This window comes from Canis lupus, chromosome 16 (assembly GCF_003254725.2).
Source record: "Canis lupus dingo isolate Sandy chromosome 16, ASM325472v2, whole genome shotgun sequence".
Classification (NCBI taxonomy): domain Eukaryota; kingdom Metazoa; phylum Chordata; class Mammalia; order Carnivora; family Canidae; genus Canis; species Canis lupus.
Genome location: NC_064258.1, coordinates 6668764 through 6686213, shown reverse-complemented (window position 1 = coordinate 6686213; position 17450 = coordinate 6668764). Strand labels below are relative to the sequence as shown.

At 56.3% G+C, this 17450-nt stretch overlaps 1 protein-coding gene across 3 annotated transcripts; it reads right to left on the bottom strand.

The window, feature by feature from the left end:
• Positions 1-2: 2 nt before the first annotated feature.
• Positions 3-14962, bottom strand: TRPV6 (transient receptor potential cation channel subfamily V member 6). Of its 3 annotated transcripts, XM_025433767.3 has the most exons (15): positions 14552-14962; positions 6358-6455; positions 6083-6205; positions 5582-5719; positions 5249-5347; positions 4995-5170; positions 4500-4646; positions 4210-4422; positions 3843-3929; positions 3667-3743; positions 3247-3412; positions 2813-2879; positions 2202-2470; positions 1069-1175; positions 3-776 (listed from the first exon to the last, which is right to left on the bottom strand). In XM_025433767.3, the coding sequence occupies exons 1-15, from the start codon at positions 14677-14679 to the stop codon at positions 497-499; spliced, it is 2175 nt and encodes a 724-aa protein (XP_025289552.1). In that variant the 5' UTR covers positions 14680-14962; the 3' UTR covers positions 3-496. The 3 variants fall into 3 exon arrangements, with proteins under 3 accessions (XP_025289552.1, XP_048950737.1, XP_048950738.1); XM_049094780.1 differs by lacking the exon at positions 14552-14962 and having other exon boundaries at positions 3667-3929; positions 6358-7408; XM_049094781.1 differs by lacking the exons at positions 6358-6455; positions 14552-14962 and having other exon boundaries at positions 3667-3929; positions 5582-5714.
• Positions 14963-17450: the final 2488 nt, after the last annotated feature.

Sequence of the window (17450 nt, the reverse complement as noted above, 5' to 3'; positions counted from 1 at the left end):
GGCGCAGAGCAGGGAGTGACTTTATTGGAAGGTAGAAGGTGGCAAGACTCCACCCGCTTCACCCCACCCCCAAAGCGGTACCTGCCCCCCATCACTCGTGTGCCATCCGCAAGCCTCCCTCCCAGCTGTCTGGAGCACCCTGGGAAGGGCTCTCCCCTTCCCACCGTAACACTGGGGTAGAGACGGCAAGCCTGTCCTTAAAGTGCTTTGCTCTGACAGTGCAGAGTGCTTGGGTGGCCCCGGCCCCCGTGCTCGGGGTGAGGCCAGGGCCACCGCCCTCCATGGTTTCCCATCGCCTCAGAGCTGGGGGAGCAGCGGAACCCAGCAGTGGATCCCGGGGCAGTTATTGCCACCGGCGTGCCTGGGCGTTCATTCTGCTTCCCACCCACCCCCGGGAGGGAGATTGGACCTCTGGGTGTCTCGGTTCTGCACCCCGATGGCCCCAGGGAGCCGAGAGCAGCTGCAGGGGCCCGATGGCCCAGTGGAGTGCGAGCGCTCAGATCTGGTACTCCCAGCCTTCGCAGTCCTCCAGAGCCCTGTTGGCCAGGCCCCGCACTTCCCTCCGCAGGGTGCCCTGTCGGAGCCTCTCCCAGTTGGTGCTGCTGCGGGAGGTACTTCGGGACACCGAGGGGGTCGGGAGGGCCAGGTGGAGGCCCAAGGGGTGGCCCAGCTGCCCTTTTTCTGAGGCTTTGTCCAGGTCGTCGGCGCCCTGGCCGTGGAAGGCCTGTGCGTAGCGCCGCGCGCGCTGCCGGTTGAGATCCTGTCTGTCCTCCACCCTGTGCAGAAGGAGGACATGAGAGGCAGCCGAGGGCGGACAGGCTGGTCCTGGGGACCCTGCCTCTGTCCTATGCGCACCCCCTCCCACTGGGACTAGCGTTGTTGCTCCTGTGCAGCTAGCTGGTGTGGCCACAGGGAAGGGCCGGGTTCCAGCCCCAAGCACCTGGCAAGGGGGGGGGGCTCCCTTAGCAGCGGGGATCCAGTGTGGGGACTTCAGGTCAACACAGGTCACTGGGCATGTCCCCCCCCAACTGGAGGCTGTCTGAGCAGAGGGGTCGCAAGGTCACTCACCGCAGGAACCAGCGGTCCCCCAGCCCGTACTCGCGCCCGCAGATCCCCGAGCGAGGCCACAGGCAGCGAGGCAACTTCCGTTCCAGCATCACCGTGGTGGCCACCACCTGCGCGTGGGGACAGGAGGGGCCTCAGGGGTCGGGTGCAGATGGAGAGAAGGATGGGGAGAGGAGAAGGTGCAGGGCAGAGGAAGGACAGCGTAGCAATAGGTCGGAAACGCAGGGGCTCGGGGTCTCCAAGAAGGGACCAACAACACCCTGAGCGAGCACGAGGGTGGTGGTGTCCGCTTGGCTGACCCTCTTCTGCGGGAGACAGTCAGTGGGACACAAGTCCTGCAATTCTTTGCTCCATGACTTGACATCCACGCCGTTCCTGCAGGAGTTTGAGAGACCTCGCTCCAAGGAGACAGGAAGGAGGGCAAAGCAAACAGAAAGGGATCCTCGGGGCCACAGGATATTTTGACCCTACAGACATAAAGGCCATTTATAAATGCTAACATCCTACTGAGAAATCTAATATCAATACATTTGCATGGAAAACATATTTTCCTGAGCAAACCCCATTTAGCCAATTTAGGGCCTTTTAACTCTGTTTTCTACATAGCACAGTTAAGTGCCATTCAATTTGGGGGGTTTTCATTTTTAATTCTGTTGAGAGAAATTATTTTCTAAGTATATTTTCAAACGATTTGATTCATCGAAGGGCCTTCTGTCTCCATCGTGACGATCTGACTGAGGATGACTGCTGCTACTCTGGGAAGTTTTTGTAGCATTTTTTTTTTTTAACCTGTCCGATTTTTCTGGGTCACGTTTTTTTACAGACTAATTTACTAAATGCACTTTTAGCCACCATTGGCTTTATTTCTTGTCGGTTGCTTTCTTGTTGACTCTCCTAGAAAAGCCTGAGGTTTTCATTTTTGAGAAAACTGGGAGGAATTCTTTCCAGGCGTTCAAGTCCTGCTCCGTTGGATTGCCAATCCCGTGCTTCTGTACACCCCGCGTTACCCGGTGTACCGTGCAGTGACCATGTCAGCATATGTCGGGTCAAAATATCCTGTTTCTGTGTGAGCTCAGCCGGGTCCCTGGCTGGGAGGGAATACCCGGCACGAACCCACCCAGCCACCAGGGGCTCACCTGGGCCCTCCAGAGCTCATCCCGCTCATGGGCCACCCGCCAGTGAGTGTCACCCATCATGGCGATGAGGAGGTTGAGCATGAGCAGGGTGGCGATGATGGCGAAGGCAGCGTAGGTGATGCTGTACATGAAAGGCAGGTCCACGTCGTAGTTGGCAGGCCCGTCGATGACGGTGAGGAACAGCTCGAAGGTGCTGAACAGTGCCATGGGGTAGTCGTAGAAGTGGCCCAGCTCGTCGGGGTCCTCTGTCTGGAAGATGATATAGAAGGCTGCTCCACCCAAGGGGGGGAGAGTTACCATGGCAACCATATACGTGGCTGGACCACGGCCAGCCCTTCGCTGCCCAATTCAGGCCCGCCCCCCGTGGCTCCATACTTTGGGTTCTGATATTCCCTTATTTTCAGTGTGGCTTATCCCGATCCCCAGAGCCACGTCTCCACAACACTCCCCGTTTTGTCTCACCTGCGAGGGACGTTCCATCCTCAGACCCTACAGCCCTGTGTCTTGGCCCTCGCTCCCACCTTCCCCCGGGTTTCTCTACAGCCATTCTGGACTCCCCGGGCTCCTCCAACCTCTCCCCGCCAGGGCCCCATCCCAGACCCGTGATTTACCGGAGGCAAAGCCCAGGATGACCACCGCCATCAGCCAGCAGAACCGCATCAGGTCGCCAAAGATCATCTAAAGGGAGGAGGGAAGGAAAATACTTCTTCAGGGGTCCCCTGAGCGGCTGCCCCTTGCAGCCTCTCCTGCGTCGAACCCCGTCAAGTCCAGCAGCTCCTCCCTCCCGGGGTTAGAAACTATGGTGCACACCGAGTCTACTTGGCCTGTTCGAGTACAGCCCTTACAGAACTAAGAGTGGCTTTTACATTTTTAAAGGCTTGAGGAAACCAAAGGAAGGAGGAGGAAAGGAAAAAAAAATATGCAGTAGAGACTACATGTGGTCTTGCAAAGCCTGCGAATCTGTCATCTGGCCCTTTACAGAAATGTCTGCAGCAGCCCCTGCTCTAGCACCTTGCTCTAGAAAGCTTGGGGGGGAGGCACAGACCTTCTGGATCATGATGGTGAAAGGGCCCAACATCTGGAATCCTCGGGCGAAGTACATGACATTGCACCAGCCCAACACCAGGGCGAAGGACATGGGCACCACCTCCCCATTGGTGTTCGTGAGCCGCATTACCATGGTCACCAGCACCATGCAGGCGTAGGTGATGCTGGGGGTGGGGAGCAGACGGGGATGTGAGAGGAGACGGGGATTATCCTGGGCACGCAAGAGCAGGAGTGACTGGGGGATGCAACACCCACACACTCAGATTTGGCCTTCGCACGTCCAGTACACGCGGCCACACACGCCGCCACACACGCCGCTGGAGAAGGACCTTGAGTTAGTTTTCTCCAGGGATTGTCCAGGGGTCAGGAATCCAGGGAGTTGAGGGAAAGGATTGGCGGGGAGAGAAAGGAGACTCACATGAGGACGTGAAATGGCCCCCCGAGGATGGTCTGTCCGAAGAAGCGAGTGACCCCCACCCTGAAGATGTCTGGAATCTGGGCGCAGGCCAGGAAGACACAAAGGCACTTGTAGCCTGGGGCTCTGGCTGGATCCCTGGGGCAGGCAGCCTCGTCCAGACCCTGCCCCCCTCTCACCTCTGCAAGCAGAATGATCACAGCTCCAATGACGGTCACCAGCTCCCCCACCAGGCGAATGTCATCCTCGGGGGTCACATAGGCCTCCTGAGGGGGAAACGTGGTCAGAGGCGGCAGGCCTCCGTGGGCACCAGTCAGCGTCCCGTGCATAGGTGCATAGGGCATCTGTGTTAGGTCTGGCCAGCCCAGGCTCTGCTCTTGGAGCCCACGCGTGTTTCCGTGTGACTGTTTGTTGGGTTCGTGCCTGGGTATTCGGGAGCTGGGTGAGGGGAGAAACACGGGCCGTAGAACAGGGCCACGGTGCGGGCCTGTGGAAGGGCAGGGAGCCGAGCCCGGCCCCGAAGCTCTGCTGCTCCTCGGGCTTCACCTGGAGGAGCTTCTGCTGTAGGAGGGTGTTGTCCCGGGGACCAGTGTGGTTGTTGGTCCTGGGCTTGAGGGGGCGGTAGACGCAGCACATGGTGAAGCAGATGATGTACAGCAGGTACAGGGCCCCCAGCACGCAGAAGTACGGCCGCCCGTATCTCTTCCACTTGAGGCTCACCAGCTCTTTCACTGGGGTCTGGTCCAGGATCTGGCGAGCCTGTGGCAGGAAGGAACGCGATTCCGGCTCGGACCGGCCCGCCCTCCCAGGCCGCTTTCTGACGGGACCGCCCCTACCTCCCGCTTCTTGGTGGTGACGATCAGTTCCAGCAGAGACTGCTCGTCCCCCGAGGAGTCGATCTCCGTGAGGTCGTAGAGAGTGGAGGTCAGCGGCCCGTACGTCCACTGGATGTGCTTCCGCTTCTGCATCAGGTGCTGGAACATCTGAGGGGACACGGTGCGAGCCCGGGGTCAGCGTGAGGAGCGGCCGCGGGAGCCACTCCGCTGGGAGGGCTGCTGCCCCCCACCCCCGGCCCCAACGACCCGGGCCCCACCTCCGTCCCCGAGCCCCCCTGTCTCTGCTCACCCGTCTTCCCCACCAACCCTACAAAGATCTGAAGGACGAGGACAAGGACAGGCAGAGGGACCAGAACTTGGGTGACCAGAGCCGACACCCCGGGGGGACCTTCTCAGAGCCTCCCGGCCAGGGATGCCTGAGGCTGAGGCTGCGCAGGGCGCCCTCGGGGGAGCCGGAGAGAAGCAGGACCCCCGGGCCCGCCGAGTGTCCCTCACCACGGTGTTGCCCTCCACGCCGGCCAGCTTGAAGGGGGTGAGGCCCTGGTGGTTGGGCACGAGGTCCAGGGACTGCAGGTGGTCCCTGCGCCCATCATAGGACAGCAGCAGGTTGTACATCTGGCAGGCGAAGGTCTTGTTGGGCTGGAGGATGAGGATGTGCAGCACGGTGTTTCCTGGGGGAGGACGCGGGGTCACACGGCCGCCGCACCCCGGGCCCCGGCACCCCGGCTCCCCCGCAGCCCGGCTCTCACCCAGGGAGTCCTGGGCCCGGATGTCAGCTCCGTGCTCGATGAGCAGCCTCACGATCTCCTCACTGCCCACGCAGGCGGCGAAGGACAGGGGGTGCTCGCCTGTGGACACACGGGGCTCCTTGGCACAGGTGCCCGGTGGGAGGGGCACCGGCCACATCTCAGCTCTGGGCTTGGCGACGCTCGTCAGCGCCACCAGGGGCAGGGATGGAGCGAGGGCCCTGGGGAGGACTGGCTCTGGGCCTCCGCTTCCCCAGGCCTGGAGCCCTCCTCAGCCCACCCCCCTGCTCTGGGCCCTCCCCACGCCCCTCCTCCCAGCCCGGGCCCCGCTCCCACCAAAGTAGATGAGGTTGCGGGGGCTGCGGCGGAAAGCGGTGCCCGTGGCTCTGGCAGAGACGCTGGCCCCGCGGGCAAGCAGGGCGCGCACCAGGTTCACGTTCTGGTTCACGATGGCTATGTGCAGTGCAGTCTGACCTGGCCCGGAGAGAGCCCTCAGTCACGGGGCCTGTCCCCAGGATCCTGCCGGGGTCCCTCCCCTATCCACAGCCCGTCCTCCTCCCCGGGGGCAGCCTGAGCTGGGGGGTTGGGGGGAGGAGCCCCAGGCCTGCAGGTCCCCAGGGAGGCCAGCTGCTACCTTCTCTCCCTATCCTAGACCCCTTGCATCGCAGGGGCCTGGTGCTCTAACCGGGTGCAGTGAGGCGGCCAGGAGGCAAGGGAGATAGAGAAGCATGAGAAGCAGGAGTCTCAGACTCCCTCCCCAAATCATCCACCCCAGACTGCCTGGAAATATGCAGCAGGGCGCCCCTTCCCTCCGTCCTGGGCCCCGTGGCCCCTCACCCTCATACAGCTCGGATGTCATGGGCTCAAAGACCAGCTCCGGGGCGGCCTCCATCAGCACCATGGCGGCCTCCAGGTTGTCGTAGAGGGCTGCTATGTGCAGGGCCGTCTCCCCCATGCCTCCTGGCATTGACAGAAAGCCGAGTTATATGGCTTCTCTGGGGCCGGGCTGGTGACAATAGGGACTTAGCGGCCACAGCAGAAGGGCCTGGGCTGGGCTGGGAGCCGTGGGGGGCGGGGGGGTGTCTGACGGGTGTGAGGGCTCTGCCTCTTACCTTTCTCGTGCACCTCACAGGCCTGGTACTTGAGTAGCTTGCTGAGAGCCTGGACATTGTTCTCCTTGGCAGCCAGAAGGAGAGGAGACTCCCAGATCCTACAAGGGAAAGGGATCAGAAAGGGGGCGATGCTGAGCATGCCCCGTTGTGCAGCGAGGGGGGTGATGGCAGGGCCCCCCCCCCAGATGCAAACATGAGCACTTCCAGTTAGTTAACCCAAGCCAACTTCCCCCCTTTCTGTGTGTGTAGGGGAGCACCAGGACTGGCTTCCCCTCCCCTGGGGCTGGGACCAGAATGTGTGTGAAGGTGTTATCTGTGCACATGGGGCATGGAGGGGAGGAGTTTCACTTAAGTACTCATTCACCTCCTGACCTGCTGACCTCTGGAGCAACCCTGCTTAGCTTCACTAAGTGCCCTGTGATTACCCCCCAAGATAAGCCTTGTTTTCATGGACTAAGGGTACAAGGAATTCCTCCCTCATATTTATGAAGCAAGTCAACACGTGGAGGCCAGCAGGTTTCCTCCGGTGGAGCGATGCTCTCCTTTCTAGACCTTCTCAGCAAAGCCCATTGATCCTGGCACTCTCCTCCTGACAACAGCATCCTCAGAGCTCAATCGGAAAGCAACAGCAGATCCTTTTTGTTCTGACCCTAAGTCAGAGTATACTCTCTTCCTACTTCCTGTCTGCTTCTCACTTGTTTTGGGGGGAAAAAAAAATTGTCCTCTGTGACTCACCAGATCCCTTCTTGAATTTTATTCCTACAATGAACTAAAAACCAAAATTATAATCAAAATTTAGCCCAACTAAGACCTATGGGGCCCCCTTTATTCCACTTCTCTCTTGGCCCCAAGCCATCGTCTTTTTATGGGAGCTAAATGAACTAAGACCATTTAGCCATAGATGGTCAGCTAGGAACTATGTGAATGGGACTCGCACACTAAAGTGCTGGTGGTGGCAGGAAACCAACTCCAGGAGCTGAGATGGGAGGGCGATCAGGAGAGGAGGAATGAGCACCAGACTCACACCTCCCCAAACATTGGCCCCAGCTCCCCAACCCCCATGCCACATGGGAGGCTACCAGGCCCTGCCAGTTCAACGTTGAGTGTTCTTCCCCCGCCTCCAATCCCTACCTCCTCGTCCCTCCTGACCCTCCTCAGTCCAGGTCTTCATTCTCTGTTCTGCCCCTCATTACCGAAATACTCCAACTAGTTTCCCGATGTGCTCCTTACCCCCAGTCCATCCTTCTGCATGCCGCCAAAGTGCCCCCTCTAAATGGCAATACCATCCTGGCTCAGAGAAGTCGGCCCTTAAATGCCCACATAAAAGGAACACGGAGGTCCTTTCGAGCCTCTGTGCACCTGCCTTTCCACTCTCTCCTCCTCCTATTCACTCCTCATGCCTGATGCTCCGGCCTCAGCACCCCCAGAACACCTCATTCTCCCAAAGCCTGCACCGAACGCTCCTCCCACCTGGAACCCAGCACCTCCTCCTCACCCTGGTCATTGTCTATTCCATGATCCCAGTGCCTAGGGTTGTGCCCCGCGTGGGCCAGACACTCTCCCACTATCTGCAGGATGAATGAATTTGTAGCAGTGCCAGAAGGTAGTTTGGCTTTACTGCCCCTCCTTATTATCTCCAGCGGCCACCCCCTAAGCCAACCTCAGGCAAACATAATCTAAGGAAAAAACAGTGTGCTTGATATACAAATGCAGCTGCAAAGCAAATTTTCTACAGCCCCTTCACCACCACCGCCGCCCTTTCTGACAATATGCCCAAACCCCTCCTCTATAAATATTCTAGAGCCCACTCTGTTCCCCAACAGACACACACACACACACACACACACACACACACACACACCGTCCCCAGGCAGTTTCCCACACTATCCTCTGGTCCTTTATTTTTGCATCTGTCACTGCGTGTTGTGATTATACTGTCTCTTCCTCTGCATTAGGGGTACTTAGAGCAGGGGTCAGTCACTTTCTCATCTTTATATCCTTTCTCTGCCCTCCTTCAATGAGCTTTACGCCCTATTTTGGCTAAAGTTTTGTGTTTTTTTAATTTTTTCTTTTTTTTTAGATTTTATGTATTTGTTCATGAGAGACACACAGAGAGAGGCAGAGACATAGGAAGAGGGAGAAGCAAGCTTGCCATCAGGACTCAACCCAGGACCCCGGATCATGACCCGAGCCAAAGGCAGACGCCCAACCACTGAAACACCCAGGTGCCCTATTTTGACTAAAGTTAATGGCAAAGTTAGAACTGGATCCAAGGAGGCTTCTAACCCACGTGCAGAGTTCTGCCCCCTGCTTCCTAAGATGAGTGGGGAGGCTAGCTGGTGGCCGGCCTGCAGACGCCCCTTTTGGTCCCCACACATCTCTAAAGCCCACAAATGTCCCCCACAAGCCTCCATTCCTATGTGTTCTTTTTCTTGCCTTGCCGACTGCCCTCGTGGCCTGGGAAGGATGGAGTTACTGTCCATCTGGGCTTGCCAAATAGAAATACAGGACGCTCCGTTAGATTTTAATTTTAGACGTACAGCCAATAGTTTTTAATATAACTATGGCCCACATGATATTTGGGACAGACTCCTGCTAAGAGCTTATTCATCACGTATATGAAAGTCAAATGTAACTCCATGTCCTGTACTTTGTCTGGCAACCCCAGTCAGACTACACTCTGGGTGAAGAATCAGCTCATGACCCAGCCCAGCGAAGTATGTGGAGAACTGGTCCCTTCTGGGTGGCAAACTCCAGAATTCAGCCAAAAAGAGGGCAGGGTAGATGAATGGTTCCGAAGGGAGCAGAGCCATTACGTGCAATGGCATCTTAGGGCCACAAGGGAGCAGCAGAGAAAGCCCTCAGTCAACTTCTTGGCTGTTGGGCTGACCCCCCAAAACCTGACTACTCTTGGGACCCATAAAAAAGGCACAAGATTATGCTGAGTGAAATAAGTCAATCGGAGAAGGACAAACATTATATGGTCTCATTAATTTGGGGAATATAAAAAATAGTGAAAAGGAATAGAGGGGAAAGGAGAAAAATGAGTGGGAAATATCAGAAAGGGAGACAGAACATGAAAGACTTGTAACTCTGGGAAACGAACTAGGGGTGGGGGAAGGGGAGGAGGGCGGGGGGGTGGGGGTGACTGGGTGACGGGCACTGAGGGGGGAACTTGACGGGATGAGCACTGGGTGTCATTCTATATGTTGGCAAATTGAACACCAATAAAAAACAAATTTATTAAAAAAAAAAAAAAGGCACAAGAGCAGACTCGTCCAAAGACTCATGCCCGAGATACAAGCAGGCCCTCCCATAGCACCCCAGCCCAGAAGTTTAGATCTGGAGCAAAATCTACGCATCGTCACCAGGTCTCAGCCAGACACCTCCTTCATCCAGGGAGAAGAGGAGGTACTGATAAAAATATGTCCTGGTTTGAACGGTTAAATTATACTCGTTCCCTTCCAGGGGAAAATTTTACTTTGTTTAGTAGAATACTTAATATTTCGGCCGGAATCTCTAATTCATAAATGGTGGCTCTCAACCAGGGGGGAGCCCCTTCCCCCTCCCCAGGGGACTTGGCAATGTCTGGATACATGTTTGGTTGTCACAACTGGGGGTGGGGGGCGGAGGGGTGCTACTGGCATCCAGAGGGGAGAGGGCAGGGATGCTCTTAAGATGCATCTTAGGGATCCCTGGGTGGCTCAGCGGTTGGGTGTCTGCCTTCGGCCCAGGGCGTGATCCTGGAGACCCGGGATCGAGTCCCGTGTCGGGCTCCCTGCGTGGAGCCTGCTTCTCCCTCTGCCTGTGTCTCTGCCTCTCTCTCTCTCTCTACGTCTATCATAAATAAATAAATAAAATCTTTAAAAAAAAGAAGCATTTTTGGGACCCCTGGGTGGCTCAGGGGTTTAGTGCCACCTTCAGCCCAGGGCATGATCCCGGAGACCCAGGATGGAGTCCCATGTTGGGCTCCCTGCATGGAGCCTGCTGTGTCTCTGTACCTCTCTTTGTGTCTCTCATGAATAAATAAATAATCAAAAAAATAAAAAATTAAAGAAGAAGCATCTTAGGCAGGGCAGCCTCCTGTAACGAAGAATTATTCCGTCCTGCCAAGGTGGGGAAACTCTGACCTACAGGTAGAATTATTCACCAACCATCTTTTTAAAGAAAAGATTCTTCACATTAAAAACAATGAGAAGTCCCCTCTCTGTGTTTGCTCACACATCGTTAAATATTTAAGAGGAAAACGAAAAAGTAAAGCCTTTTAAACACTCACAGATCGAGATGCAAAAAGAAATTACAGAGAAAAGCTGAAACTCTAGCAGGGTGGAAGCTGTTTTCGGGATTTAGAATGTTTTATTTCGCCAGACAATTAATTATAAACTTGAATGATTTAGTGCAATGTAAGACTGGTCAAAACTGTACTTACAAACCCTAGCCCATTTTTTTTTTTTTTATAGGGTAAACAAGTCCCTGGCCTGATCTTCCCCCTGCAGTTCCCCCTGGGCCACCACACCAGGTTGTCTCACTTCCTTCTGCCGGTTCCCTGCCCTCCGTCCTCCCCTCTCCTCCTCGTCCTCCCCTCTCCTCCTCCTCCTTCTTACGGATGTGTACACGGATGTGCACATGTCTGTGTGCACATGGGCAGAGTGTTCTATTTGGTTGCTGGAAACAAGACAGAATCCAGAGTGCCTTGGAGGAGAATTCAAATCAGAATTTTAGAGCCGGAAAGTTCCTAGAAATATGGTCTATCTGTTCTTGTTACAGATGGAGAAAGAGGCCCAGAGTCCCGAGGCGACCTGGCCAAACAAGTCGGACTCAGAGCTGGCACCAGGACCCCCTCGGCGTTTCTCTGTCCCAGTTCTCTGTGTTGATCAGGCTTTGGAGAGGGCTTAGAGACACGGGGGGCTGCTGTGTCCACGGGCCTGGGTGCTTAGAGACACGGGGGGCTGCTGTGTCCACGGGCATGGGTGCCACTGGTTTCTCCACAAGCACCCCCTCAGACAAGCGGGCCATTTGGGAAGGGGAGGGCTCACACCATGTACAGGTTCCCGGGTGCGAATGGCTCTGCCAGGAGGAGATGCCCAGTCCCTTGACCTCCCGCCAACATCGGGCATAGCCTTTTGACCACCGTGGCTGTTTTCATCACAGTAATCCCATTTGTTAAATGTGCTTTTCAGCTTCCAAAGCAGCATCTCCCTTACGATCCCTTTTGCTCCTTACAACCCTGTGACACAGGCCAAATGATCCTTTCATTTTTCAGAAAAGGAAACTGAGGCAGCACAACCGAATCGCTGGGAGGAGATCCTGCAGTTACAAGCAGAAGGCTTGGCCAGGAACGTAGCCTCAGGCTCCTACCACTCAGTTATGTGGTTCTTCTAGTTTTATGGCTCTTTCCAGTCTTTCTCAGGGGGAGCCCAGAAGACTGATCACAGATGAAGGAAAGAGCAGTCATGTGTGGGGAGGAGGCATGCACCGGCCACGCGTGGGCCACTTCCCACCAGCTCAGGTTCTTGGCAACCAGAGGAGGAAGCCAGAGCCGGAAGGGGGGGGGGGGGTGCAGTAGTGGTTGTTTGCAGACTTGGAGTCAGGCTGCCTTCTCTGCTGCAGCTCTAGCACATGTGCCTACAAGTAGGCCTGTCTGACTGTACTTACTGAGGCCAGGGGTCCCAGTATACCGGAGAGCCCCAGAGCTTACTTTTCCAGACACATCACTTCCCATGTACTTATACAGGTATCTATCCAAACCTCCAGTGATCACTGCCCTCCCAGCATCTGGTGGGAGGGAGAAGGTGCCAGCAACAGGGTCGGGTGTGGGCCTCTGGGAGCTGGCCATCATACCCCACACCAGGCAGAAGCAGATACCACAGCATCCTCCTCTGTGCTCTCACGACACTCGCTTATACCCTTCTTGGTGAGGACACTCCCCAAGCTCACTTGTCACCCAAGTAGGTGCACATTGGTACATTTTGTCCATGAGAACCGTGAGCTGCTTGAGAGCAGGGATGTCACGTTCATTTTCTGCAAATCTAGCAGAGTGCTCTACGCTCAGTAAGTAGTTAATACTTTGGATCTCAGGAAATAAGACAATTCAAGGTCCAGGGAGAGCGGAAGAAGAAATGGGAGAAAGATAGTGGTTCAGTTTGGGTCTGACAATGTGGATTTAAGCATAGAGAGGCGAAGACCCAAGACTCATCTGCTAGAGAGAGAGAGAGAGAGAGAGAGAGATGCTGGGTTCCTGACCATCTTGGCAAGCCTATAAAGCCTTCCACTCTCACTGGACCATTCTCTACCCTCATGGAATCCCCAACCCCACCCAGACGCCCTCTCTGAGCCGTTGGCTGAATCCTGACTTCAGCACTTGCTCACTCCGGGCCTGCCTTGTTTTCGGGGGGATAACAGGCCCTGACTCCCATAGGTTTGGGGTTACAGAAGATAAGGTAGGTGCTCCACACATTGTTCACGGCTTTCCACCATCAGCCTGCCTCCTCACCCATCACTACTGTCCTCACTTGCATGGTTCTCTATTTACCTAGTTGCCTACAAGTCTTCCCTAAGGTTCACCGCGCAGCCTGGGACACTCCCGCTCCGGCCATCTCAGTGTCCTTCCTGGGAGTGCCCACTCAGAGGCAGATCAATACTCCAGGCTCTGGGTGGGAAGGAGGGGGGCCGAGAAACTGTGGACACAGGCAGGGAGATCAGGATGGGAGGAGGATCCCTCAACGTGGCAACATCGGGCCTTCAGGACCGAGGCTGCAAGAGGAGGCCCACTCGATGGTCTTGAGAAAACTAGGGGCAGAAAGGACAGTGGAAGCAGCCAGGCTGCGGTCCTTCACTCTGCCTTGGCCTCGTTGGCACACAGGGCAGCTCTGCTGCCCCTTCCAAGCCCCGAGCCCTTCTGTGCTCTGTGTCTGGCTCCCCCAGCCCCGGGGTCCTGAGTGGGAAGGGAGAGGTGGAACCAGGGATGGCCTCTTCTCCAACAACAGCGCCATTCTGTGCCTTAAGATGTCATCAGCCAAACATGCGCTCAGCCCCTGCTCTCCCAGGCCTGGGGGGAGAGAAGTGGGTGGCTGGTGTGAGAGTCGGGGAAGCCAATGCTGAATCCTGGGGCGAAGGGAGAAGAAACACAGGCACTCCCAGTCAGGCTCGGGCGGGCCTCCGCTCTGGGAGATGGAGAAAGACCCTCAGATACAAAAACCCTGCGCTTTCCTCTATGAATCAACATGGATTATCTGCCTTTAGTTAGGGACCTTCCTGCCCTAAGTTAGGGGGCCTTCCTGCCAGCATGCCAGCATCTGGTGGGGAGACCCAGAGAGTCTTTGGAGAGGGCATCGCACCCAGGGATGGCCTCAAGCTTTCCCTCTCCTCTCCTTTCCTCCTGGGGTGGGACATTTTCAGGGGCTGGAAGCAACAAGTGCAATCTCCTTGGGGCTCAAACTTTAGAGCCTCTCAAATTCCTCAGCTCGAATGAGAGAGTGGGTGAGCACTTCTGGTGTTGTGCCCGGGCACCCACCATGCCCCCCTCCCCAGTAGAGTGTCATGAGCCCCAGGGCTGGGTCCCAGCTTTGTTGGGCTCCATAACACCCCCTGCCCCGCACGTGCCTGGCACTCAGCAGGGCCCTGGGCAATGGCTGGTGATGGTGACCGTGCACAGGAATGACAACCATGGTCACATTTTTGTCTTCTGTGGTTACTGGCGTCTGCGGCTCCTTCCTGCCTCATTCATTCACTCCCACAGGGCTACATGCATACATGTATGTGTTACGTGTTTCTGCAGGAAACACTGCTCTAGGGGTAGGGGGTAGATATCAGGCTTTGTCCGGACCCACCAGCACCTCTGGGGTGGTGGTTTCATGATGCCATGATCTTTCCAAGGCCCAGGGAGCTGGCTGGCCTTTAGGGAAGTACAAGAGGCTTGCATAATTGAATAGGATCTTAAAGATAGTGAGCACCTGTGCCCCCCTGCCAGCCTCCTCCCCTCTACCCCTGACATCCTGGGGTGCTAACCCCACAGGGCCAGCACCTTTGAGACAAAATGATCCCAAGGAGCCAGGCCTAGAAACACAATCTGTTCAGATAGAGATGCCAGACAAAGACTGGAATGGGGTGGGAGGAGGGGAGGAGGGGGAAGGGGGAGAAAGGAGGAGCTAGGAGGGGGTGAGGGACATGCTGGGGGGTGCAGATTGAGGCTTACCTCTTCTGCTGCTGCAGGTTCTGCTCATCTCGGCTCTGAGCCCATGACTCCTGTCTCTGGAACCATCTACAGAATTTTCTCCAAAGGCAGAGAATGAGCCCCTTCTCCTTGGGCAGCGGCAACCCCATAGAGCGCAGGGCCGGCTCCTTGGGGGGCTGAGGCCGAGGCCAGACCCCAAACGGACTCAGCCTAGGGGCCACATCAGCCCCCTCAAGGGCCGGCCTGCCCTCGCCCTGTAGAGGTCCCGTCTCCTGCCTTCCGGGTCCCCCGCGGAGTCTCCGTGTGGCGCCAGGGCAGGGCTTGCAGAGGGCTCCGGAGTTTCTTACCCTCCGCAGAGCTGGGGCTCCCTCCTCTGGCTCCTCCTCGGGAGCTCCTCCTGGGAGTGAGCAGGAGCCCGCAGACACTCCCTCCCTCCTCCCAAATTACCTGAGATTTAAAGAGACAGGCCAGCTGACCTGCCCTGCATCTGCGGCCTGGCTTCAACTCCTTCCACACCTGGGTCTCTCTCCCTGCCCCCAGGCCAGTCCAGGAAGGGGAGGCCCTCAAAGAGGGGAGAGGCCTCCCTTGGACTTTGGGACACCTGGTGACCTTTTATAGAAAGGCCTGGACAGGTCAGACTAGCCTGAGGGCCTGGGGTGAGGGAGGAGGGGAGCAGGGGAGGAGGGGAGGAGTCAGGCCGGCCTAGGGGATAGAGGAGTGAGTGGAGCTCACCTCTCTCCCTGGGGTCTTCTCTGTGCCTGGCCCTCCTGGAGATTGAGCTTCCCTTCACCCTTGCGGTTTAGTCTCTAGCCTGGCCCAGAATAGGTGGTATAAACAAAGAAAACCCAGGGTGCCCCGCAAACCTTTTCCGTAAAGGGCCAGATAGGAAGAGAAGATATGTTAAGTTTGGCAAGCCACCTGCAGGCATATGGTCTCTGACACACAGGCTTTATTTTGTTTTGTTTTGTTAGCCCTTCAGAGATGTGTAAGCCATTCTTAGCTCAGGGGCCAGGGCATAAAGCAGAGCCATGGGCAGGATTTAGCCCCCTGGACTTCATAGACCCTCCCCCACCCCCGAGTTCTAGAACACTCCCCCAACATGGCATATATGTATTGGATTACCAAATAAAATACAGGACGTCCCATTCCATTTGAATTTCAGATAAACAATGAAGAATTTTTTTTAGTATAAATATGCCCCCAGTATTGCAAGTATGTTCTCTGGCAACCTCCCCCAGGGGTTCACCCCCTCCAGCCTGCTGGGCCCAGCTAAATGCTCCCCTGTAAACTCACACAGAACTTGCAAGGCAGGCATTATTGTCCACATCCTACAGGTTAAAAACAAAACAAAACAAAAACAAAGTCCAAAGTGGTAAAGTAAATCACCCAAGGTCACATAGCCAATTTAGCGGCAGCGGCCAGATTCATACCCATTCCCACATCCCCAGTGGGTGGGTAGATGGAGGCCGAGGGAGGTGAGGTGGCTTGCACAGACTCTGGGACGAATGGTAACAGAAAGCACAGCCCGTCCTGGTCCCACCGCACGGAATTCGGACAGGAACAGCTTGGGAGCCATCCTGGTCACTTTGTTCAGCCTTCCGGTTGGAGAGAGACCAAAGCCTTGGATTATGCAAAGTCCCATGGCAAAGCAGGGACCTGATGGCCTGGGGCATGGGTGTCTGGGCATCTCGAGTCACTGGAATGTGTGGGTCACTCCCTAGCTTCAGAGTCTGGTTTTTTTTTCTACTTGTCTCTGATTCAGAGAGCTGGAGGACACAGTGAGGAGTGTGTGTGTGTGTATGTGTGTGTGTGCACACAGGTGTGGATGTGTAGGAGAGAGGGGGAAGCTGGGGGGCAGGGTGAGGTATCTCTGTGGGCAGGGTATAGAAGGGCCGCCCTCAAATCTAAGGGAAAGCCACTCTCCCATCCCTGCTCTTGGGCCCAAGGCCAGGCCATAGAGCCCTGAGCAAACACTGCAGCTCAATTAGCTTCTCCCCACCCACTCAGGGGTCAGTGGGTTCAGGTTGGGGGGGGGGGGGAGGCGCTGGGACCCAAACCTTCAACTGGGAACTTTGTGCCCATTAAACCAGCGTGTGTCACCCGCTGACCCCCAACCTTCTCCACACTGCTCAGCTCCAGGCAAAGACCCCAGGTCAGTCCCAGGTGGCAAAGGGAATAAGGCAATGAGGCATCTGTCCTGTGGAGGAGGGAGGCTGCCGAGGACATTCCTTCCTCCACTTCTTCCACCTGCTGCTGCCTTTGCGTGGGGCGCCACGACTTCCTTCTGGGAAATTGAGAACAGATTCAAAATGGGCATGGAGGGGGCACCTGGGTGGCTCAGGGGTTGAGCATCTGCCTTTGGCTCAGGGCATGATCCCGGGGTCCTGGGATCGAGTCCTGCATCAGGCTCCTTGAGGGAAGACTGCTTCTCCCTCTGCCTGTGTCTCTGCCTCTCTCTGTGTCTCTTATGAATAAATAAATAAAATCTTTTTAAAAAATGGGCATAGAGGGCTGGGAGGAGCGGGGGCAGGTTGCTGGATTCAGACTTCTGTCAATAGCGCCCTCGCAGTTCTTGGACCTGACGTCATGTCCTTGGACGGTGGGGAAGTGGGCCTAGGGTTGGGTGACCCTGCCTGCACAGGTCCTCTCACATCTGAAAGTCCCATCCCCTGTTCCCCCAGGGGTTGCTGGCTCTGAGCGGCAGGGAGGATGCCCTGAAGCTCCTCTGTCTTGGGGAGCCTCGCAGGGTTCCCCAGCCCACTCCGCAATGGCAGGGCTGGAGGGGACTGGGGAGATGACGTGTGTATCAGTGCGTGCAGGACAGGAGCACAGCCGGCTGGGGCTCCGGGCTGCCTGTGGCTGCTGCATTTCAGGCGTGGCATCTCAGCCTGGGCACCACTGCTATTTTGAAACAAATCAT

Excerpts from the sequence above, each read along its gene's own strand:
- TRPV6 (XM_049094780.1), bottom strand. The coding sequence starts at position 6,496 with ATGCTCAGCATCGCCCCCTTTCTGATCCCTTTCCCTTGTAGGATCTGG. Across the intron at positions 5,171-5,248 it reads CCGGGCCCAGGACTCCCTGG|GAAACACCGTGCTGCACATC; the intron begins GTGAGAGCCGGG and ends GTCCTCCCCCAG. Across the intron at positions 4,647-4,994 it reads GCGTGGAGGGCAACACCGTG|ATGTTCCAGCACCTGATGCA; the intron begins GTGAGGGACACT and ends GTGTCCCCTCAG.